This window comes from Homalodisca vitripennis, chromosome 2, assembly GCF_021130785.1.
Source record: "Homalodisca vitripennis isolate AUS2020 chromosome 2, UT_GWSS_2.1, whole genome shotgun sequence".
In the NCBI taxonomy this organism is placed as follows: domain Eukaryota; kingdom Metazoa; phylum Arthropoda; class Insecta; order Hemiptera; family Cicadellidae; genus Homalodisca; species Homalodisca vitripennis.
The window spans coordinates 171756832-171781876 of record NC_060208.1 but is presented as its reverse complement, the minus strand read 5'-3'; the positions used below and the strand labels follow the sequence as shown (position 1 = coordinate 171781876).

Here is a 25045-nt window from a genome sequence, read left to right as displayed (position 1 = left end):
ATCCACTATTTTGTGATAAATACAAAAAGTCTTTTTCTCAGGGTTTGGTTCCTAGTAGCTTTAAGGTAGCTTCTGTGACATCTGTTTTTAAGTCTGGCGACCTATTGGAGGTGTCATCATATCGGCCGATATCGGCCTATACGTACAGATGTCTCAGTTGTAAGATTTTTAGCTCTAAGAACAATGGGAATGAACTGTCTTTCTTTTTCTTATTTAATATTGTTCTTAAAAAATGATGAATGAATGATTTGAACTACCTACTCTTAATTTTTCTATGAGATATTTGAGTCACCCCCCAACAAGCTATTCTATACTGTTTTCTTGTGTCAACTAATCTCAGATGAAACATTTTTAATAATTTGGTATCACAACAAATTTTAAGAAAATAAAACGTTCTTATTTGAGACTTGAGATTACTGTGCAAAATTGTGATATGACTTTCTCAATTTAACTCTTTGTCCATTATAACACAAAAACATTTGAAGTTGATTACTTTATCGATTGATACACAACTACATTCGTCCTCTTGACAATCAGATAAGTGAAATTTCAAATCAGTTGTAAAATCAAAACCCCCTAAAATCTAAATTTACGTTTTTAGTTTTATTTACATTAATTTGCATTTTACTTAATATTATGTAACACCACCGTTTAAAACTTTTAGATCTTTGGTCAAACATTGTTGTAAAATTGGGTAAGATTGTGGGAGTAAAAAATTGCTATGCCAACTGGAAAGTATTAGGCTTTCCATTTAAATTTAGTTTAAGCAAATCATGAATAAAAATCAAAAACAGAGTATCAGAGACCGAACCCTGGAGTACCCCCGCCCTGACAGGGATTGGGGCACTGATGCACCCGCCTACACGCACTTCCTGTTCTTGGCCTGAGAGAAAGCTACGGAACCAGCTGAGCACTATCTCTCGCACTCCCACCACCTTTAATAATATAGATTTATTTATATATTAATATCTTTAATAATAATATTTCGTGATTTACCAAATCAAAAGCTTTCATGAAATTTAAAAATAATCTGGTGGATTTATTTCTCACATTAAGGCTATTATGAATCATAATAGTTACGTTTATAAGAGCTTCCTCTGAAGATTTACCTTTTCTAAACCCGTACTGATTTTTATTTTCAAAATTGATTCTGTCAAGGTAATTTACAATCTTGACATTCATCAATTTCTCAAAAATCTTAGAAAAAACCTTTAACAAGCTAATTGGTTGTGTGTTGTCAATTTTCATGGAAGTCCCTTTCTTAAAAATTGGAATTACTGTACTAGATTTTAATCGGTCTGGAAAAACACCTAAAATGAAACTTAAATTAATTACATGAGTCAAGACGGGTGATACTAAATAAGAAATCTATTTTATTAGGTAAGTTTTAATGTTATGTAATTTAAACATTTGTTGTATTTGGTTTAATAATTTACTCGAAAAGTGAGCAAAAGTGTTTTTGAGGAGGTGACAGCAGAGCTAAAAAATTAACTGATTAATCAAAGTGTAACATTATTATTAACTCTATGTAAATTTGTAAAAACCCTACAAAATTTGTTGGGTAATAAAAGTGACCACTTATTCAATACTATTTTTTCTTTAAAGGAGTTTCAGAAGATGATGGGACTTCATTCCTGGATGCAATGGTTTGGCTGGATGATTTACTCCCTCTGTGTTTATGGGATCTCCATCATCATCATCACAATCATGTTCAAGTACTCCTGGGCTGAACGGTCCTCTCCAGTATACGAAATCGATGGCTGGCTCATTGTATTGTACCTTTTTTTCCTCTTCATAGTCACAATGATTCTCTTCTGCTTTGCAGTCAGCACTTTCTTTACCAGTCGTGAGTTTTTTTATCTTATTTTGTGTTGTGTTATATGACCCATTGTGTAATAAGAGTACAATAATGTAGAAAGGTAGTAAAATACTTGCATTTTTTAACCACTAATTCCGCAAGCAAAAGTGGTATTATCTTGATAAGTGTTAACCCTACAGTTAGAAAAACAATTTTGAAATTAGGAAAAATCCAAATGTATCTACCTTAGTTGCATGGATGGACTTTCCTCCCTGGGACTATTAACTCCTTGTCATCAAGTACATTCAAGACAAGAAGGTAACATTTGCTGGTTCAGTTGCTTATGTTACATTGCTACTTATTTTACATATTTATCACTGGTTTCATCGTGGTCACATCAGACTGTTATTGTGCTGAGTCTGACAGGGTGGGTTTATCTATTGCTGGTTGAAGCGTAATTACAAAACTGTTGTTTGACACAGAAAGACTCCATAAGTGTCATGTGAAACTTTAAAATAAGTAACAATTTGTGTATCATTGACATTAAGTCCACTTTACACCACATATTAATACTCAATCAACATTTCAGTACAACATCTTATTACACCTATCCCAAAATTATATTAAACGGAACAGTTCACACAAGAGTATTAATACAGAGCAGACATTGGTACGTATCATGAACTGATTGAAAATATGCTGCTGATTGAGATGGAAAAGGGAGTGAGTCTAAAGCCCTTGAAAATAAGGGATAATGCTAAACTGCTCTCAAAACACTTTGGAGATGACTGGAGAAAACTCAAGTCTCTTCAATTTGACTTCCAAGTGGAGAAAAATCAAAATCGAAATACAGAAGAAACACCAAAAGAGGAAAATGATGGTGAAGTAGTAGAGGAAATTGAAGACGATAATCTTGGAGTTATTTAGTGAAAAACAGTAATTTAAAAGGATGCTTTCATGAATGTTTGCTCTTGAATACATTGCATTTCATTTAGAACCTAGTTTTAATGTAAACGTTTGTGAAGTTTAACTCTGACGACACAATACAGAATTTGTATCTTAAAAAAATGTTATTATTATACCTTAATGCCTTATGTGTTGACTTCATTCCTGTAAAATTGTTAGTTCTACAACCCCTTTGAAGCAAAATGATTAGTTAAATTCAGTTAAAGTTTCAAAATCCGCCACATCCAAATGATCAAATACTACTTTTCCTCATAATAAACTGATATTTGTGTATATGTTTTTATAATTTTTCAACAATAAATGATAAAATTTAGGATTTCTTTGGTACAAAGTATGTTTGTATTGTGGTGGACCTGTTAGTTACAGTTTTTGACACTTTGCCAAAAAATTATACAGGTGGATGCGGTGGGGTTTGAGTCTAGGCACCTCATATCATGTAACAGAATAAAATTAAAAAGGGTCTGATCATAAATTTCTGAGAGAGGTATAAAATATTATAATTTAATTTACAAATATGTACACTATTATTTATTGTTAATTCATTTTCATTAACAGGCCCAAGAAACATTAATTCCAAAACTGGTACCTCACTACAGCAATTATCGTAATCCGCTGTGTCTACAATAAAAAAATCAATCTTAAACAATTAAAGTTCATAGTTATCAAGCAAAATCAAGATATCGATAGCAACACACTAATCCCAATGTGCAGTCAAAGTACTGTTTAAGTGTAGATGAGTTGAGCACTGAGGTCTTATATTGTGTCTCTGATTTCATTGTTTTGAACCTATTTTGACAGTAGTCACCAGCTGTTCAATGCAGTAGACATGTGCTCCATTAAAGCTTAGCTGATGAAATTGGTTTCTTTCCTCATAATAAGCCTTCTTTGTTGGGATCACAACCCTGAAGGGTTTCTTAAAGAGTAGTTTTTTAAACTTTCACCCGAGATTACAAGATACTAAATCCTTGAATCACCCACTCTAATGTTACAGTGTCTACTTTTACAGCCAGAGGTCGACGTATGGATTAACAAATAAAATCCTACCTTTTAAAATGAATGTGAGGGACAATTCTGAAAATTTCAGTAGTACTCTGAGGATGGAGAGCACCCAGATGTACGAACAAAATTTGGAGCTTCAGGTTTTCTTGTTGTTCATTAATATACTTAAGTAAGGCCTTTATGTCACACATCTTCTTTAGAATAACATGAAAATTTAGGAATTAATGGCAAAAGCTTAAAGTCCTTGTATTCTTAAAATGGCTTAGCACATAAGTAGGTTGAAATTAAACATAAAAAAATGTATTAGTTACCAGTTGTTATTCTCTTTCTAAGAACATGGGGTACCTCAAGGATGTGTTTCATGTTCTGTTGTATTCCTTTGTATATAAGAGGTCTATTATCCATAGTTTTAATAATTTTTTAATCAAATATGTCTTTACGCCAGTTTAGTAATTAGCAACTTACCCTTGCAAAATGTAGAAATCTTTTTTAACTTCACACATTGTGGGTGTTTTAATGCTTACTGTACTATAGTTGAATTAAAGACAGAAGGGTATTGAGACCCGGCAGCGATGGCCGAGGTTCGGGGCTCTTCGGGACCGGTCGGCTACAGTGTTGCCAAGTTGTTCAGTCTGACTCGATCATCCACAGCGTTCACAACCGCTTCTAGGTAGGGGTGGTTCGCAGCGGAAACATGTGGACACATTTATCGAAGCGATAAATTAAAAGCGTTCGTTGTTTTGAGAGTTGTTATTTTATAAGTAATTGAATCAGAAATCAAAACCTTGTAAAGGATTTTTACTGAAACCACGAGTGTATTATTGAAAATATATACATAGGCCTAATAATAATAATTTGAATATGGTACATTTTTCTGTTATTTTCTGATAAAAGACTGTTTAAACACTTGGCCACGAACAAACAGAAGCGCAATAACACCACACGAAACAACATACATAACCAACAACCAATAACGTAATGAAGCACGGTTTGCTACTGCGCATCACCCAGCTGATACCTACCGGATGACAGCTACAACAGAGGAGACGTGACAACGCTGCCTCCGTCGAAAAGGAAAGTGCTCGGCTGTGATTGGTGGAGCGGTAGAGCGAGCCTTCGTGAGGCAGTTCGGCTGTCTTCGGTCGAGCTCGTCCCAATACCCTTCTGTCTTTAATTCAACTATAGTAATTGTACTATAACTGATAAAATTTGAAAATGAATGTACACTAGCAGTTATAATACTTTTTTACCTTCTGGTATTACAGCGAACATGGCAATGATAACTGGGATCCTGCTGTGGGTCATTCCTCCATTCACAATTATGGATTCACTTATATCCAATTCTCCAGCCAGCAAAATGTCTCAATTTTTTACTTGTCTCTCTCCTCCGGTTTGTCTCTCCTGGGCTTTCACAATTTTCATCAATGCTCAGAATAAAGGTGAGTTAAATTAAATACCAATGTACGATAAAGCATATGAAGTGTAAATCTCAATGCAAAAGCTTGTTTGTACAGTAAAATCTGATACTTATGATTATAGTAATTGTATAGTATCTATCTATGATATAGTAATAATATTGCAACTTTCATTCATACATATCAATTCATTATTTAATTATACCTCAGTTGATTTTCAGTATAGGTAAAATTGAAGATAACAATATTACAATCAGATTTTATAATTAATTATGTCAATTTTGGAACCTGTAAATAAAGTAATCAATCAAAGGTAATCAATAAAGTAATCAAAGCCAAGTGAATCAATTTCAAATTTTAGGAAACCCTAAAGACAAAATTTCAAATTATAATAAATCAGGCATTTATGAAATTGCATGTGATGACTATGACAAAATTTGTATTGGACAAATAAAAAGAACAATAAAAACACGATTCAAAGAGCATTTATCACACACAAAATATGGAAGAGTTGAAAAATCTCCTGTAGCCAAGCACTGCATTGAACCAGGACACAGGACATCGATTGAAACTCTAAAATTAATAAATGCAGTAAAAAAGCCGATGAACTTCAGTCGTTATCAGTCAGCCGAGCTGGAAGGTCACAGAGATAAGCGCTCCGTACAGCTAGAGTAGACCGTGTTTCTGCCTGCCTGCCCGCTCGTTCCAACCTGCGAGCGTCTGTCTGGATATCTGTACTTCCGAACATTTGGGTGTAATATATTTCTATTATTTATATTCTTAATTACTTGTTCTGCGATTTTTGGAGTGTGAGTGGATTTCATTCCATTTATAATGGTGTGTTCAAAGTGTAACGAGGCATTTTCGAAGCCTTCGGAAATGGCAAAGTGCGCAGAGTGCAAAGCCGAATTTCACCCCGGGTGTTGCCGAATTCGCACGGTTGCTAAACTTAAAGGATTGATCGCGAGTGGCGCTGTGTGGCAGTGTGAAGACTGTAGTAAAGACATGGCATCCGTGGGAAGTAGATCGGACTCTGAGGACCCCTCTATGCTCAGTCTACTGAAGAGTATACAGAATCAGATCGCAGAAGACAATAAGATGTTTAAGGCGAGCTTCAGTGGTCTTGAGCGGAGCATGTCCGTGATCCAAGACTCTCTTGCCGCGGTAACCGCTAGACTGTCTGTGGTCGAAGAAGAGAATAAAATTCTTAAAGAACAGTGTATAGAGTTAAGGAGTGAAAACTCTAAACTTTCGAAGAGGGTGAGGGAAGCCGAGTGGAGTATCAGCGAGCAAGATCAATACTCTAGAATGGCGAATCTTGAAATCCGTGGTGTTCCACAGACGGGAGGAGAGGACGTCTACGTCATCCTGGAGGCAATATCTGGAGCGCTCGGAGTCCCCTTTGAGAGACAAGACATCTCTATTGCTCACCGTCTTCCGGGACCTAGAGATCGTCGCTTCCACCCATCAATCGTGGTCCAGTTTGCACGTCGAACTACAAGAGCTGACGGTTGGCCTCGGCCAAGAAGAAGAGGATCCAGACGACAGACCTGTACACATCGTTTACCCCGGGACCTGTGTTCATCAGCAAACACTTGACTCAGCATAACAAGGCCCTGCTGCAGCACTGCAAGGCTGGAGTCAGAGCCAAATCCCTGGCCTACGCCTGGAGTAAGGACGGCAAGGTGTTCATCCGGGTGACGCAGGACTCACGTGCCATCTACGTGGATCTACCGCAGCATCCAGGAGCTGGATGGACTCGACCACCACCCGCAGGCTCAGCCTGCCCCGCACAGCGACACCAAGTAAAAATATATCTTTTCCGTAAGCTACATTTTTGTTCTCTTAGAAATTTAGATACATTTATGAATACCAGAGTTAAATAGTTTAACAATTTCCAAATAAAGGTGTTTATTGATGTCATTACAAACAAGGTGGAAATAATATAATCTTGTTATATTTCATTTTATCTATAACGAGATTAGTTGAAAACTTATTTTCTTGTTATACATTTTAAAAGATCATTATACAAAAATTAAATAGAAACAAAACTGTCCTGACATCATTTAGAATTACTTTTTGTTATTTATACATAATAAAATAATATATAAGCTAGTAAAATGTCAATGCATTAACTATAAAACTAAAGCATCTTTGTCTATACCTATTTAACATGATAGGTTCATATCAATTAGAAGTTTATTTCAGTTTAAATAGAAGAAGTGTTTTTAAGTTAATCTTTTAACAATACTTATTATAATTTATTACAATCACAGAATCGTTATTTTTAAATGTTATTTGTAGTCAAGATTAGCCTTGTTTAAGTTAAGTTTAAAAGATTAATGAGATCTTCTGATTAAAATAATTGTAGAGTTTTATTCGTAATAAAAGTTAAAATTTTACTTTTCCTTATTATACCAAGTCAATTATGAGTTTATAATTTTGTATATAATTAAATTTTGTTTTGAAAATATTAACAAACCATGTACACTTATAAGTGTGTCTATAGGTGTATTTATGGCTGTGTGTGCGTGCGTGCGTGTGTGTGTGTGTGTGTTTGTGTGTGTGTGTGTGTGTGTATGCGTGTATGTATATATGTATGTATACAGCTATAGATTGTATGCTTGTTACTGTTACAAAGATACAACATTTATTTAAGTAATTTTTCTTCATTTTAGCTTTGTATTCCGTTTAAATAAAATAACTTATATTATGCAGTTATGAAACCGTTATTTCACAATTTTATTCGTATAGATTTCTTGCTGTAGTTAGAACATTTGAATTGTAAGTTAAAATATTAGTCTTCATTTTCATACTGTTTGAAGGAGTTGTTACAATATTTTAAAAACAAATCAATATTATTTTGACAATATGTACATGTATGTGCATATGTATGCACGTTTGTGTATGTGTGAGTGTGCTCGGGAGTGTAGATGTGTGTATGTATTTGTTTTTATTATGTATATAGCTATAATTTGGATGATTATTACAGTTGTAAACCAACAGCGTTTATTTTAAATGTTCTTCAATGTCTTATCCTATATTATTATTATATGATATAATATAATATAATATGATAATATTGCTACCTTAAACTTATAATCATATTAGGGCGGGCAGGCAGCCTGTGATAATAATGATTGATGACAGTGGTGATAATGATTTACCAAAGGAATGTTTAGAGATTGATAGCCCACTTAAATTTAAAAATTTCTACAGTTTTACGGAGAGTAACAGGGTTATCAGTAGTAACATTAACTTTTTCCATTCTAATATTAGAAGTTTTTCTAAAAACTTTGATGATTTGAGTTTGATAGTAAGCAATGTAGATGTAATTGTTCTAACGGAGTGTTGGCTGAAGGAGGGGGAGGAGGGAGTGAACATTGAGGGGTTTTTACCTTGTACTGAGTGATAAATTACGGAACCAGAATGACGGCGTCATTGTTTATGTAAATAAGCGACTTTCTGCAGTTACATCACAAGCTACTTTGGGTGACGTTTACGGCATTTCACTTAACTTCACTTACCTAAATACTCATTACAACATTTTGGCATTATACAGAACATTTGACAGTGACGTTGGTAGTTTTATAGATGCTCTCGACAGCTATTATAACAATGTAGAACATAATAAAAAATGCAACTAATGACCTTTTGGCACCTGACTTTACTGTCAACACAATGTCATACATTGGGTGAGCGATTTAGTTACGACTTTTGGGTGACTTTACGGCATTTCACTTAACTTCACTTACCTAAATACTCATTACAACATTTTGGCATTATACAGAACATTTGACAGTGACGTTGGTAGTTTTATAGATGCTCTCGACAGCTATTATAACAATGTAAAACATAATTAAAAAATGCATTTTACTAAGAGACATGAATATTAACCTTTTGGCACCTGACGATATTACTAACAGATAATTAAACTACCTTATTGGTCATGGACTTGTACAATGTGTGGACAAAGCGACTCGGGTGACGGAGCACAGCACGACCTGCCTGGACCACGTGTTTGTGAGATACAACGACATGCAGAATGTGCAGGCCGCCGTGCTGCACACCGCCGTCACTGACCACTACAGCGCCGGCCTCAGGATGCGACTGCCACTGACACACCGCTAGCACCGATTACGTATACTGACGAAAAACTGTTTACCGAGTGTCTTATCACCTCAAACTGGGATCCCGTCCTGAATTGTTATGATGTCAACGAATGTTCAGCCAATTTTTCGGGCGTGATTACTGAAAAATGATCTATCGCTAAAAAAGAAATAAAACATCCCACAACACGGAAGAAAAAACTTAAACCATGTATTTCCAATGACTTAGTAAACTTGATTCGTAAAAGGGATAAAATTAGTAAAATCTTAAAAAAACAACCTTTTAATCGTGAACTTAGAACTTATTATAATATGTTAAGATGTGATTTAAGCAACTCAATAAAATCTATAGAATGAAATTAAATGACTGTACAAAAAATGCTAAATTGTTTTGGGGAATTATTAACAAATTAATTGGGAGGAATAAATGTAGAGATAACTTTCCTATTCAAAGATTTCTACCAGGTGCACCTATATTGAGCAAGGAGGTTTTAAAACAGGTTGCCAATGATTTCAATGATTTTTTTTCGGCTGTTGGCAAAACCCTGGCCGACGAGATTGATTCAGGGGGGGATCCAGTGGTACGTGACTCTGATTACTGGCTGAACACTGAATTCTCACTACAGACTGTGACTGAACATGACGTAATACGCCAGGTCAATGGCCTGAGGGGTGGATCCGCACCGGGGATGGACGGGGTCTCGGCTAACCTTTTCAAGGCTAATATCCATGTTATTTCTCAACAGTTAACACATTTAATTAACTTAAGTATCTCAACTGGTGTATTTCCCGATAATCTTAAGCTAGCAAAAATCTTTCCTCTTTTCAAATCTAATGAATTTACAAACAAAAACCACTTCCGTCCCATCTCATTGTTAAGCGTTTTCTCTAAGGTCTTAGAACGAATAGTTAAGGATCAACTCGTCTCATTTTTACAAAACAATAACATTTTAAGTGAGTGTCAGTATGGATTTAGGCCAGACAAAAGTATCAATGACGCATTATTTGATATCAACAGAGATTTAAACAAAAGTATTTCAAAAAATAATAGGTGCATGCTTGTTTTTTTGGATTTAAAAAAAGCATTCGACTCTGTGGATCGCACTATTTTGTTAACAAAATTAGAAATGATAGGAGTACGCGGCATTGCGCTAGCGTGGTTCCGCAGCTACCTGAGCGAGAGGCGACAGGTTGTGTCCATCTGCGGAGAGAACAGTGATCCTCAAAATGTGGATTATGGTGTGATTCAAGGTAGTACATTGGGACCTATTTTGTTTTTGATATATATAAACAATATTTCTAAACTAAATCTGTATGGAAAACTCTTTTTGTTTGCGGATGACAGCTTAATTTTTATTTCTGGTAACAATTGGATGGAAGTACAGGAAAAGGCTACAAACGACTTAATGATTTTGAAAAAATGGTTAGATCAAAATTTTCTCTCACTAAATATATCTAGGACAAAATTTCTACCTATTTCTTTGAACAATAATTCAGATTACAATTTAAATAGTTTGAGAATTCATCAATGCGGCAATTATGCAAATTTAACATGTGGATGTAAAAGTATTGAACGTGTTACAAGTTACAAATATTTAGGTGTAATTTTCGATCATCGCCTTAAATGGTCTGATCATATAGCCTATATTCAAGCAAAAGTAAGAAAATATATTTTCGCTTTCAGAAGATTAAGTGATGTTTTAAATGAAAAGGAAATTAAAATAACGTATTGCGCTTATGTCCAATCTCTTCTTACATTTGGTAACATTGCTTGGGGCGGCGCATTAAAATCAGTTTTGGAGCCCCTTTACATAACACAAAAATGTATCTTAAAAGCAGGATTAAGGAAAAATAAGCGTTATCCTCCTGACACTCTTTTTCACGAATCTTCACTCCTTTCCTTGCGACAGTTGTACATAAAGCATCTTTTAATTCATATTTATAAATATTACAACATAATTTTCCCAGAAACATTACATTCTTATAATACCAGGCATGCAGTTAATGTCGGTATACCTGTTACAAGGTTAGTTAAATCATTTTCAATAACAAATTCCTTTTATATTTCCCATGTATTGTTCAGAAACATTTGCAAAAACTTCAATTTATTCGAATCAACTTCAATTTCAATTTTTAAGAAAAACGTTAATTTCTTCCTTCTACAGATTGGCCTTGAGGGAGCCGAGGCCCTAATTTTATCAGAATATGGGCGGGTTTGACCTTGGTCCTTTCTCTCACCCCTCCCCCCTCCGATACCACCTGTCATTCATCTACATTTCAAAGTGATAACTATTTCAAATAAATTATATATAAATTTTTTTGTTGGTTTGTTTAATTTAATTTATTATTGTTATTGTTGCTCTTTCGTTTGCGTCTGAACCATACCCGGCAAAACAAACTAACATTAATTTCTGTAAAGGATAGCGTCTCTAGCCTACGCACAGGCTGCTTGCCCATGTAGGCTAATTTCCAACTAATATATATTTAGAAATTACAATGTTTAAAATTTCATTGTTAACACAAATTTATTTGCAAACCCATTTGTAATCTCTGTACCTATATGAAGATTGTGGAAATAAATAAATTTATATTTCATATTTCATTTCATTTCATTTCATTTCACTTGGGAAACACAACACATAAACAACAGAAATATACAATGGAGAAGGCCCTATTCAAAATTCCAGTCTTCTTTCTTCTCAATTTATTCAAAAAGTAAACCGTAGTCATATCTAATTTTTCATATTGGCTGAAATATTTCTTAAAAATTTTGTATTTGCATATTTTCACTATATGGTATTTTAATATTAATTGTAATAAAAGTAATGTAGATATTTATTTGTGGAGTCGCCTGATGATGAAACCTTTGATTTCAAAAGGCCTCGACCAAAAAATAAACTATATTGGACTGTGTTGTTTTATTAACATTTACTACTTTAATGTCATATACTTTCAAAAAGATAGGTATGTCAAAACAAGATAAATTCAATGCTGATTTTTGTAAAAAGTCTTTCTTTTGTCTTTAATTTTGATCCTAGAACATTGAAAACGATTTCATCTTAATACATTTCAAACGTTTTCTTCTGTATATTTTACATATTATAAATTTCAGTAACATAAAAAGAAATAAGATATAGTTATGAAAAAAATAAAATAAAAAATTTAATAAACTAACATCAGGTTTATTAAAAAAAAAAAAAAAAACTTCCTATAATAGAGTTTGTTTTGGTGTCCTATGCCAATAAAAAGCTTTGTGGCTCACTAAATTTTTATTTTTATTAATAGTCCAGAAAAGGACTATACTCGTTCATGTTGTGTATCATTGTCTGGCTGGCTGCTACACAATCGCTGGAGTGATTTTCAGGTTATCCACATTTCTACTGCCAATAGTTGCATGAACTAACTGCTGGAATGAAGCAGTTGAAAGCAAAGATCATTTACTCCTGAGGAAGAAACAGTTTAGAAACAGTCATATAATTTTTAATTTTGTTATAGTAGGGAATGATAAAACACTATGTGCCATCTTGAGTAGTAGCTTAGTTGTCAAAACAGCTGTGACATTCAATTTTAGAGTGGGGACCCTTATTCCACGCAATGCCCTCACATAAAAAGACATCTCCTAACTGTTGCTAGCAACTTTAATTTTGTTCCTATTTAGTCCTTATTTATTTTCAGGTAAAACATGGTCATGGAGTATGTTTTTTGAGAAAGGTACAACTGGAGGTTTATCAATGTTCCACATAGTGATTATGTTCTACGTTGATTGGGTACTGTTTGCACTCATCACCTGGTATATGGATTCTGTAAAACCTGGACCATTTGGAAGAGCAAAACCATTCTACTTCATATTTCAGGTAAGCAATAACTATTAACTAATAACTACAAAAATAACTTCTTAGAAAAATTGTAGAGTGATGTAAGAACTGTTTAATGAAGAGCTTTCCAGGTTGGCTTTACAATTGCTGAAAATACTGAAATCACATTTTCAGATAAGACTTTTTTTCTCTTCATTGTATTTTTTCCGATGTAAATTATTACTTTCTGAATTTAGTGTCATCAAAATCTTATAACAAAGAGTATTAGTTTACAATAATATGATCTAATTAAACCAAAACACCAATTGGTTTGTTGGTTGTGTTTGGTTATTATATAATTATTATAATTGGTGGATTTTGTTTGTAAATTAGTGACTACAACAGTTTCAATCATTTTGTTTAAGTTAATTTAATGTTCTGAAATCTTAAAATATCTTTGTGCAAAAAGTGCCCCGTTATAGCCAAATATAGAAAATTAAGATTCACCTACAGAAAAAAATAATAAATAATTGTTATGCAGACCAGTTGATTTTAAAAACAAATTATTCAGAATGAAACAACTAATATTTTAACCTTTATAATCACAAGTTACAACTTTTTAATTTTCATTTAGAGCACCTCACTCTACATATCCCAGAAATGTAAAAATGTGTTCTTAAAATCTATTTAGATCTACAGGAATTTGATAGAAGCAAATATCACTAACTAAAATAAACCAATCAACAAAATGTTAAGTTTATTACTTGCTTAGACATTTTTCAACAGAATAATATGCCTGGTTAAAAAGATTGTGTTTTAAGGAAACCTTAAAGTTTAATGTATAATGTTTTAATGTTTTTGGATCCAAACATTAGCTAGAAAATGGTTTGTTAACACATCGCTAATCTTTATTAAGTTTTGCCATAGTGACAATACAATATTTGCTAGCTAATTAGGTTTGAGTACAACAATTGTTTTATTTTTACAGTTACACATTTTATTTGAAAACTCTTTTGACAGTTGTGGAAGAGGGATGCAGAGGTGGTAGGCTCATCCGAAGCTAACAACCAGGAGAATTATGAACCACCTCCCTTAGATACAAAATTAGGTATCAGTATCCAAAACCTTCGGAAGGTGTTTGGGTCCAAGATTGCTGTGGATAGAGTAAACCTAGATATCTATGAAGGTGAGATCATGGCTCTTCTTGGCCACAACGGAGCAGGAAAAACAACAACAATGTCTATTCTAACAGGTAAAACTTTTATTTCATGTATTTTATTAGTACTGTATGTAATGTGTAAGGTTAGAAAACCAACCCAGATTTGTATATAAAACTAAATGCTATATCCCAAATTGGTAAGTTAATAATGTTGGAACGAACAATGCTCAGTCTTAAAATTGATTGTGCTGCTTGCTAAGATATATTTGATATTTTTGAGTGAATCAAATTTGTATTGACTCATAAGAATGCTCTGAAGACACTTAATAATAACGTTTTAATATATATCGTGTAGTATGTTATCTTGTTGACTTTTCCACAAGGATAACAGGATCATCAAAAAGTACCATAGATAATGCTTTTACAAATATTCACAAAAAACTGCTCAAAGACTTAATACCCAGCTATTGAATCACAATGCTAAATTAACTGAAATTGTAGACTCAAAAATTACAAAAGAAAAATCACAAACTGTTTTTGAAAATAAATACAACAAAATTCAATGAAAATAACAAGAAAAACTTCTTAAAATCTTAGGTAAAGAAACTTTGATGGTAATTTACATATCATCCAAAGAATGAAAATATCATAAATTCCATGGAATATTAATACAGTTTAATACATTCTCAATCACTGGTTTACTGATCTTTTTGTGGAAGAGATAGTGCCTAAATTTAAAATATCTGATAGAGTGAATTTAATTTGATTGTGAGAGGTCAGCAATAGGAAATAGCACCCCAAATAGTTTAAGATTAATTCTGCTACCTATATAAAAAGCAGACCAAAGAATAATTAATCACCTGGTAAACATACGAATCTGGATATGATATTTAATGTCACCAAATTTTTAATTAAAAAAACCCAAAATTTTAACAAATGAAACCATTAACACACACCATGTAAATGCTTAATTAATATTTTATTACTATACAGAAATGTAATACTAGTAAAAAAGTAAGTAAAATATTCGATTCTGCACATCACAATCTATTATTTGTAAAAAGTAATAAAATGGGACTTAATTACAAAATACTATTAACCCCTCAAGTGCTATAGGTGTATATTAGTGTCTGCAGTCGAGAAGCGGGTAAGTGCTGACAACATAGATATATTGTATCATTGTGCTTGATTTATGAGCTGACTCAAACGTCTTTCTCTATTGGCTACCAGACATTATGGTAACTCACCCTTTGTTATGAGTAAGAAGTGGTAACTCTGTTTCACAACTCTCGCTATGTGTTGTCTGTTACCACCCTTCTCGTACTGATATTGCATTGTAAATAAACTTGTAATTGATCCTTGAATTTCTTATCTGCTGGTAATATTGTGAATATGTTTCTGCTTATAATTGTCTTCTTTATTTCTGAAGTTATCTTTAAAACTATTTTTTTAATTTATATTCTATATTTCTGTAAGTCCTCTACAATACTATTCATACTCTATGTCACCATATGTCATAACTATTATATCTAACCATCAATAATCCTAATAAAATAGTATTTTACTCTATTATATTTCACAAACATTCCTTTACAAAAAATATACCTTTCTTCTGACTAAGGCTAAAAATGTTTTAATAGATGTAATAATTGTTAAAACAAGATTTTTCACATTTTCACATTTTTTTCTAACCATACCACATGTATGGTGGTATGTAGTGACTGGTGGATTACAATATTTATTTGATTTTTTTCTATTGATTCTGTTTATAGTGCTGAAATAAGAAGAAAATAAAGACAAGAGATTCTGCTTCTTTCAAGTTTAAAAAATAATCAGTACTGTCTTTTTAGGTCTGTACTCCCCCACTAAAGGCTCTGTTATTGTGGACGGCAAGAATATTTTTAATGATATGGACAAGTTTCGCCTTAATCTCGGCCTTTGCCCTCAACACAACTTACTCTTCTCCTACCTCACAGTCATTGAGCACCTCATATTTTTTGGAATGGTAAGTCTCTCACCTTGTTACATTAGAATATTTAAGTTATAATTATATATATTACGATTGAAAATTTGTTAATATTAAGCAATTTCATTATTTAAAAGGTGTTAATATCAAAGAAACTAAGTTTATATATAATTTGTTATTTATTTAGAAATTAGAAATCTAGTACCATCAAAAGAAGGATTCATGTAGAGTTTATTAACTTTATTTACATGTATTAACAAGGACTCAGGAATTCATCCAAGCTATACATTGGCCTTTCTGAAGACAATTCTGCAGTAACTTGTATATATTTCTTTATGTCAAGTTTTGAATCGTGTTTGGCACCATGTTCTTTGGTTTACACCCAATGTATGCATGAATTTGAGGAAACCTCTACTGTGCTTAATCTTAAACCGTCTCCTGCACTGATTCTAGAATGATAGGATATTCAGAATGGGGAAGGTTAGAGGGTTGGAACCACCTCCCTGTATAGGTCTTCTGGTACAGTAACCATGAGGGGCACTATCTGAGTGATGCCACCTTAGAAGAAGGGTGACTAGCTCTATTCCAACCTCTACTGGCAAAGCAGGGAAGACAGGAGTATCTCCCTTACAGTTAGACTAGCTAAATCCTTTAACACTGAGTCTCATCCATTCCAACCTTAGTCCTTCACACTGAACTAGACCTATCAGTCGTGATATTCCATTACCCGCAACGTCTAGACATATTTGGTTGGAAATGGGGTAACCCTAGAGAGAATGCTCACGGAGGCTACCTCTGGGTTTTTAGATAGCATTTAATTTGTTTTAAATACATTTTATCAGTTTAAATGTTCAAATTAGCTATTGAAAAAGAAATGTTTTACTAAAATATCAATCAACTTGACTTAGTTAATAATAAAACAAAATTAGTATTTTTTAGTAATATAATAATATATTTAGTCATAGTCATTGTCTATTTCTTGATATATTCTATGTATTCATTAATACAAAAATTGTATAAATTTTGAAAACAACCATAACAAAATTTACATACACTAAATAAAAAAAGAATTACACTGAACTGAATATTACACGATCTTTCACAACTGCCGTTTTGTACCTAATTGGGTACACACCAGGCATTTTTGTAAAGCGTGTTGTGCACTCGATGGTTTTATAAAAAATTCTTGTTAAATAAACATTGAACAATTTTCCAAAGTTTTGACTTGCGTTTTCCATTTATCTCGTCTTTAATACATAATTAGGTTGATCTAACCCAATTATAAAATAGTATGAATTGATTGATTTTTTTTTGGTGCTCGAAAACTCCAAACTTCTTAGAGCTGACATATGAATAAATATCTACTGTTGTTATATTTTCCCCATACTATAGAAGCTTGTGTAAATTACTGGTTTTAAGATCGCTTCTAATACAAAAGAAAATAAAAACAATTAGTACCAGTTTTGTAGATAGTATAGTTTTATCCACATTTACATAACTTAATACTACTGGTAATGCAATTCTAATACATTGTGAAAGAAATACATATATAATATGTTAAGTTTAATAACACACATATTTATATGCCAAATATAAAAATAAATATGTAAGGCATATGCATGTATGTCTTTTTACTTGTGAGGTTGATATTATGGGGAACTATATTTTTTATTGATTGCAGTTGAAGGGGTTGCCGAGAGACAGAGCAGAAGCTGCAGGACTCAAGCTGCTTGTCTCATTCCACATGGCCAATAAAAGTGGGGAGTTTATCAGAAAATTGTCTGGTGGCATGAAGCGCAAGCTTTGTCTCTCCATAGCTCTCATGGGGAACCCTAAGGTTTGATCAATTGTACTTAGCTTAACAATAATACTTATTAATCATATATACATACATATATATATATATATATATATATATATATATATATATATATATATATAATATATATATATATATATATATATATATATATATATATATGTATGTATATATATAATGCAGATAATCTGAGTAAACTATTCAATTTCATAGATATTTTAAAGTGAGTCAACCAGAATTAATTCATGTTCTCTGTGTTATTAAATTTGGTAATCTTTCTCATATTGCAATGTGAGTCACTGGTGACTCATTAAGATGCATTATTTCAGTGGAATATGGTTCACCGGTGACTCATGCCGATGGGGAACTTCGTCTGATGGTTTAGTATAGGTCAGTGCTTGAGCATTCTAGGTGAAATTGGCAGAATACTTCATACTTCATAATACACGTCATTGTAACAAGTATAGAATATACTTTTCACTTTTTTCCCCAATTAAATCAGTGAAAAACTGTTAAAAATATATGTTCTGCAAAATAAAGTAGGTTTGATGAGATCCAGTAGGTTCACAACCAAAAGTATAGTAGATAGTAATCAGTAAACTATGCTGCAGTGGGTGAATTAAATACTGTTTAAAATTAAATTGAATGAAGTCATATGTATTTTGATATGAAGATTTCCCAAGATGCCAACCTTTTAGGCAATTTTGGTCGATTCAAGAAAATTATAAAATGATTCTTCTTAATTCATAGTATTTTTCATTCATCTGTAGTTGCTGTCTTCCTGATCAACCTTTTTACTATCCTTTTGTAATGATTATTATTTCATTATTGCTCTGTACTGTGAGTATATTTAAAAATGTATAATATAATAAACATACCTATATTAAATGGCTGGTATTGAATATTATTAGAATTTTCTCATGTGTACTTAAATCTTATAAATAAAAATCAATCACCAAACGTTAAGCGCTAATTTCAAGAACAGCTGAACCAATTTCTGCAAATTATTTTTTAATAATACTCATTGAAGTCCAAGGAAGGTTTATATGATGAGAAAGTTTGGATAAATGTTTAGAATATTTTAGAATTCATAAAAGTAATGATATTATTTATGATTCGTAATCCAAATTTAACACACATTAAACAGCTGTTGACACTTTCAGCTGAATTTCGTAAAAGAGGCTAAACATATTATCTTCACATTTAAATTTTTAGTAAACAGTAAGTATACAGTGCTTGATCAGTAGAGTAAAGCAAATAGAAAAGATAAAGTTATTATCTAATTTATACTCCAGATTGTGCCAGTGACGAACTAAAACATCAAATGCATTTGGAATTTTACATAAAAACTGTAATAAAAACCACCTTAATGAAAAACTATGTGAACCAGCATACATGTTACTCGAAACTGGTTAGCTTCCTTGACTTTGTGATATGGGATTTCATCAGTGGCTTAAGGAAAATCAGAAGAATGAAAATTAATATACCTTAATGAACCATTCTTTCCTAGACTTCATTATGAAGACAACAAGACTACAAAGTTGGTTAGACTTTCTAAAAACCCTTTTATAAACAATTATTTTCAAATATTGCATGAACTTCATAAGGATATTTCATTTATACTGGAAATAGATGCTCTATAATTTTATTAGGCTTCTCAGTCCTACATATGTCAATATGTGTATATTTTCTTCATCAGAAAAACAAGGCAAACACAACTATAGCAATAGAAATATCCTAGACCAACAGTAGATTACAAGAGCCGGACGTAGATATATTTTGACCGAGGTAGGTTTCTGAGACCAACATTATGTCTATATTTTCTTAATCAGTTCAAGAAGGTCTACTCAATTGTGACGTCATAAATTAACATAAAAAAAATTAGACTGGAGTTGAATTTAAACGAGCGGCAAAGACAATTTTTTACTGTGTTAGACTTTTTCAGCCTTACATGTATATAACTCTTCTTTGTCAGGGCAACAAGACAAACTCAAGTATGGCACTGAAAATTTTTTAAATCAAAATTAGACGCTTTTTGACCGAAGTAGGATTTTGAAACCTACATATTTCTATATTTTCTTGATCGAAGCAACAAGACAATTTCAACTGTGAAACTTGAAATACATTAGACCGGAAGTGATTTAAACGGCCAGATGTATGGCTATGTATGGCTTTTTGGCCGTGTAGACTTCTCAGTCCTAGGTGTATGTACATATTTTCTTCTTTTAGACAACAAAGCATTTAACTATGGCACTGAAAATATCTTATACCAGTAGTAGGTTACAAAGGCCAGAATTAGACGCTTTTTTCCTAATTAGGTTTTTGAGACCTATATAATTTTTGCATACATTTTGATGATTAGAGCAATAAGGCAAACTCAACTGTGTCATCAGAAATATGAGAGACAATTCAAAAAAGAGATGCTCCTACATACACAAAACCTGGTATAAGAGTATATCACAATTTCACATAACCTCTAATCTTCTTAACCATGAACACTGAAATAATATGTACTAGATATACATACGTCTACTTAGGTTTGAAAAAGATTATAGGACTCCATCATATTACTTCATAAGTGTTTTTATTCAGATTTATAGGATTTTTATTTTTCAAACTGCATGCAAAGTCTTGGGGTAATGGCTAGTCTATTAAATAAAATATATTGAATATCCAAAAACTCCTAAACCACTAAACAGTTATGTTTTCTTTTCTAATGATATCAATGCATTTATAAGACATTCTTCACCTTTAGCTTTGAACAAATTGTATCCCCAACACTTTGCCAATGTTAATAATTAAAATACTGTAGAAAATGTCAATCTATAAAAAAATTATAGTAAATTTTCTCCACAAATGTTATATATTGTTAAAAGACCAACAAATAAATAATTGAATAAATATGTTATTTTGAGTTTACATTGTATCTGCCATTAAATCTTGGTCAAAATACAAATTTCAATGTTCACTAATTACTTACAGTCTTTACAGAGTTTGGAACAGCCTCCTATAAACATCTTCAAATTTTGTTACTTCTCTGACCCAGTGATTTGCCTATAAGATTAGGATTTATTGTATTCAAGGGTGTTTATTGGTAAATCATTAGCTCTTACTAAAAAAAATTTAAAGTAATGCCTCTAACTAATCTCTAACGCAGACTGAGAAGAGATTCTCACTGAAGTTTCTCAGTATTCCTTTTTAAGTCCTTTATTATTTATTTTATGTATACATTATTTATCTTCTGCTCTTTGTTCAAAGTAAAAATAGTTTTATTTCTTGATTATACAACCTCTGTTTGTTCAGTAAATGATGTAATACAAAATAGGATTCTGCACACATAAAATGCATATAAAACTGTCACCGGGTAAAAAATAACTGCTTGGAATTGAATATTATCTCAAAGACAAATGTGAGCACGATTTTTTTCATAATACTGAAAAAATACATAATTACGAGTGTAAATCAAATATAAATGGTAATTTTGATATTGTTCTTAGAATGCAGGTTCTAACTAGATGATGCTTATAGAGCAAACGTTTGGTTTATGAGGAGTGGGGGAACCATTCTGGTTATTGTTCGGTTTGGCATTGCCGTCAGTACAGCCATGACTGAGCAAGAAGTCTCTTTGTCTGTTGCACAACGGATTATCTTAAAGTTTTATCCAATGAAGGCGTTTAACTGTCTTAAATTTTAATTCGTTTGTGAGCACAGTTTGTGGACAGTACACTGTCTCAGAATAGTGTGTTTACATGGGCAAGAGAATTTAAAGGTGGATGAGTTAGGTTGAAAACGAACATCATTATCAACACCCAAGGACAAGCTTTACAGATCACAAAATTGGTGCTGTTAGAATTCTGCTAGAGAAGTCCTTGCAACAATTTTTTTTTACTATAGGGGAATTTTATTTCTCGATTTTCTGTATGATCAACGTACAGTGAATGCGGTTTACTACTGTTAGTTGTTATGCTTGGCAAAAGCCACCTAACAAAACAAAAGAAAAGACATGCCTATCAGAGATGTCATTCTCCTCCATGACATCGCCAGGCCTCACAAGGCTTTGACATAGGAAACACTGGAAGAAATAGGTTGGAAAATCCTTGAGCACCCTCCGTATAGCCCTAACTTGTCCCCCTGTTACTTTTTTTTTGTGTCTATGAAGGAATCACTGGGAGGAAAACGATTCAGAGCAATGAAGAAATTGAGGAGCACGTGCACAATTGGCTTACAACTCGCCCTCAAACTTTCTATGATCAGGGAATACTAAAACTTCCAAATTAGTGTCAAAAGTGTGTAGATCCCACAGAAGAGTATATTAAAAATGTTAAAAGAATAAGTGTATAAAGTTCTCACATGAAGGTAAAAGAATAAATTACCGTTTATATTTGACTTACCCTCGTAATAACACAAATCTGAGATTCTCAAATGATACACTTTATAATGTTTTAAAGAATAAATTGTACAGAACTTTGAATTGAGAATCACAAATGAAGACCATTAAAAAAATTAGTAAGCCATTGTTTACAATTACAAACTTTTTTATTCAAGGTTTTAAAATTACAACCTTTTTAGGTGCCACGGCTGCTTAGAGATCAGATGAAATATTTTATGGAGAAACACAGCTAGTAAGAATTATCACTTTTTGTTACAGAAAAGTGTATTATGCTTTTAAAAATTAAATTTTACAAGTATATTCAAAGCTTATCTAAAGAAGTGTAATTTAGTCATAACAACTGTCTATTTCATGAAAGAGACTCTTAAACTTTTGAAAAAATCTCCATTTTTATATCATCTAAAATAAAAATTGCCATATTATGAAAAAAGAAATGGCAATACGTAATTGAAAAATACTTTTTTTTAATGGGATTGTAAATTTGAGAAATTAATTAACTACATAATGATGGAGTTAAGTTAAAAAATTTATGAATAAATAAAAATTTTCAATCTAAGAGTAACAAAATAATTATTGCTATAGTATGAGACATATTAATGCAAGCCTGGATTGTGGCACTTAGTTGCCAGCTGTAACGCAAGAATAACTAGTGGTGGGATAACCGATTGAATTCAACAATCATGCAATTGTTACTGCTCAACTTCTCCAATCTTGAACTTTCACGATTTAAATAAACACCTGTTTACACTACAACACAAAATGTGCAAAAATTAATAATAATATAAAAACCTTCAGAATAATCGAATGCTGAAGAACAAAACTGATGTAAACAACTGGAATGAAGAGAGACATTGTCACATCGCCTTATACTGAGAATCAGCTAATATGACAATATGGCAATCACAAGATGGGGGAAGTGGGACTTTTTATGTATGTAACTGCCCAAACGGCCAGGCTTGTAATAATGTGTCTTGCACTATAGAAATAACTATATCAAGAATCGTTATTTATTAACAACAAACATTCACAATCATAGGTCTTAATAAATTACAGATAATTTATTTTTGGGTTGCCATCTTTACTGTAAACAATATCCTGAAATAATTGCTTTCTAATTTACTAAAATAAAAACGTTGAACTCGCTCTTGGCGTTGGCACTTGCTGTTACATGTGATGAATAAAATGGATATTTTCTGAATTTTTGTCTTTGCTGAAGAAACACCTTTTGTTACAGCTTTTAGAAGAACATGTTATTGGTAAGTTAACTAACACATAAATAATATTTGGATTATTTTCAGGTATTAATGTTGGACGAACCTACTGCTGGTTTGGATCCAGAGTCTAGGAGGGAAGTTTGGGATATTCTTTTAGTAAGTATATAATTTGTTATATTAACATAGATATTGGTTTCTAATAATTTATTTTGTTATAAAAAATATAATTGTTTTAACCTGGATCATTTTTGAACTTGAATAAGTAATATTTAAATAATTTAAGTCAATAATATGAAAGTTTTAAAATAATGTTTAGATATCATGTTTTATGCCACATTGTATAATTATACATTAACATTGTATAACTTTATTAATACAAAATATACTTAGCTGTGTAATTTAATTTTTCATACAGACATACAGAGGCGCTAGGACCATTATTATTACAACCCATTTCATGGAGGAAGCAGATGTTCTGGGAGATAGGATAGCCATCATGGACCATGGGCGAGTTAGTTGTTATGGCACTTCTATTTTTCTTAAAAAGCTGTATGGTAAGTATATTTTAGGTTTTTTTTAAATAGTTTATCAACAATAATAATAGTGCCAGCAAATAATATTCATCTCTGAACTCTGAAATGGTCAATAGTTCTATTTTGGGTTAATCAGATAAGTTCCAAAGTGTATTTGATAGTTATTGCTTAATCATTTCATGTCCCATAACATCGTTAAGAGCATTTATTAGAATCACTAAAATTATAATTTTCATTTATGTCTCACAATTATTAAGAAGAGCGTCAACAGAAAGACACGTATCGTTTCCGTAGGGAGATGATAACTGTGAACAATGCTAAATTATACAATCCCATTTCACCCTTGTATTTTTGGTTGAATAATTTTGCAAGATGTCTCTTCTGCAATGTACAGCTAAATTAGTCAATTAATTTGCCACTGAAAATATTTTCCAAAGAGGTATATTTTTATCAATAGATCTTTGAACAATGAACTTATTGAAAATGATTTACTTGAATCATCATTCTACTGGCTTTTATATTTAGTAAGAAATATTGCTTACCAACCCTTCCATGCATGTAACAATAAATCAATTTGGTCTTTAATTTCAGGCACTGGTTATCACATACTGATCTCTAAAGATGTGGCTAAACCAGAAACTGCTATTACAACATTAATGGAGAGTCATTTGAATGAGCCAAAACTGAAGAGCAACTTGCCAACTCAGCTGACTTACAATGTTTCATCGAGTGATGCACCGAAATTCTCATCATTATTTGAAGCCCTTGAGACGAGAAAGGATCATCTGGGTATCACTGGCATCAGTGTAGCATGTACTACAATGGAAGATGTGTTTCTCAGGTAGTTTTAGTATTATTAGTAGTATTTTGAGAATGTTATTGC

General features: G+C 32.3%; 1 protein-coding gene across 1 annotated transcript in view; it reads left to right on the top strand.

The window, feature by feature from the left end:
- LOC124355899 (ATP-binding cassette sub-family A member 2-like) overlaps positions 1-25045 on the top strand; it is a 93181-nt gene that overhangs the window by 27751 nt on the left and 40385 nt on the right. Inside the window, 9 exon segments of the mRNA XM_046807053.1 lie at positions 1606-1846; positions 5029-5202; positions 12963-13141; positions 14102-14333; positions 16091-16245; positions 17888-18043; positions 23714-23785; positions 24045-24183; positions 24754-25003. Coding sequence (XP_046663009.1) covers positions 1606-1846; positions 5029-5202; positions 12963-13141; positions 14102-14333; positions 16091-16245; positions 17888-18043; positions 23714-23785; positions 24045-24183; positions 24754-25003 — 1598 coding nt within the window.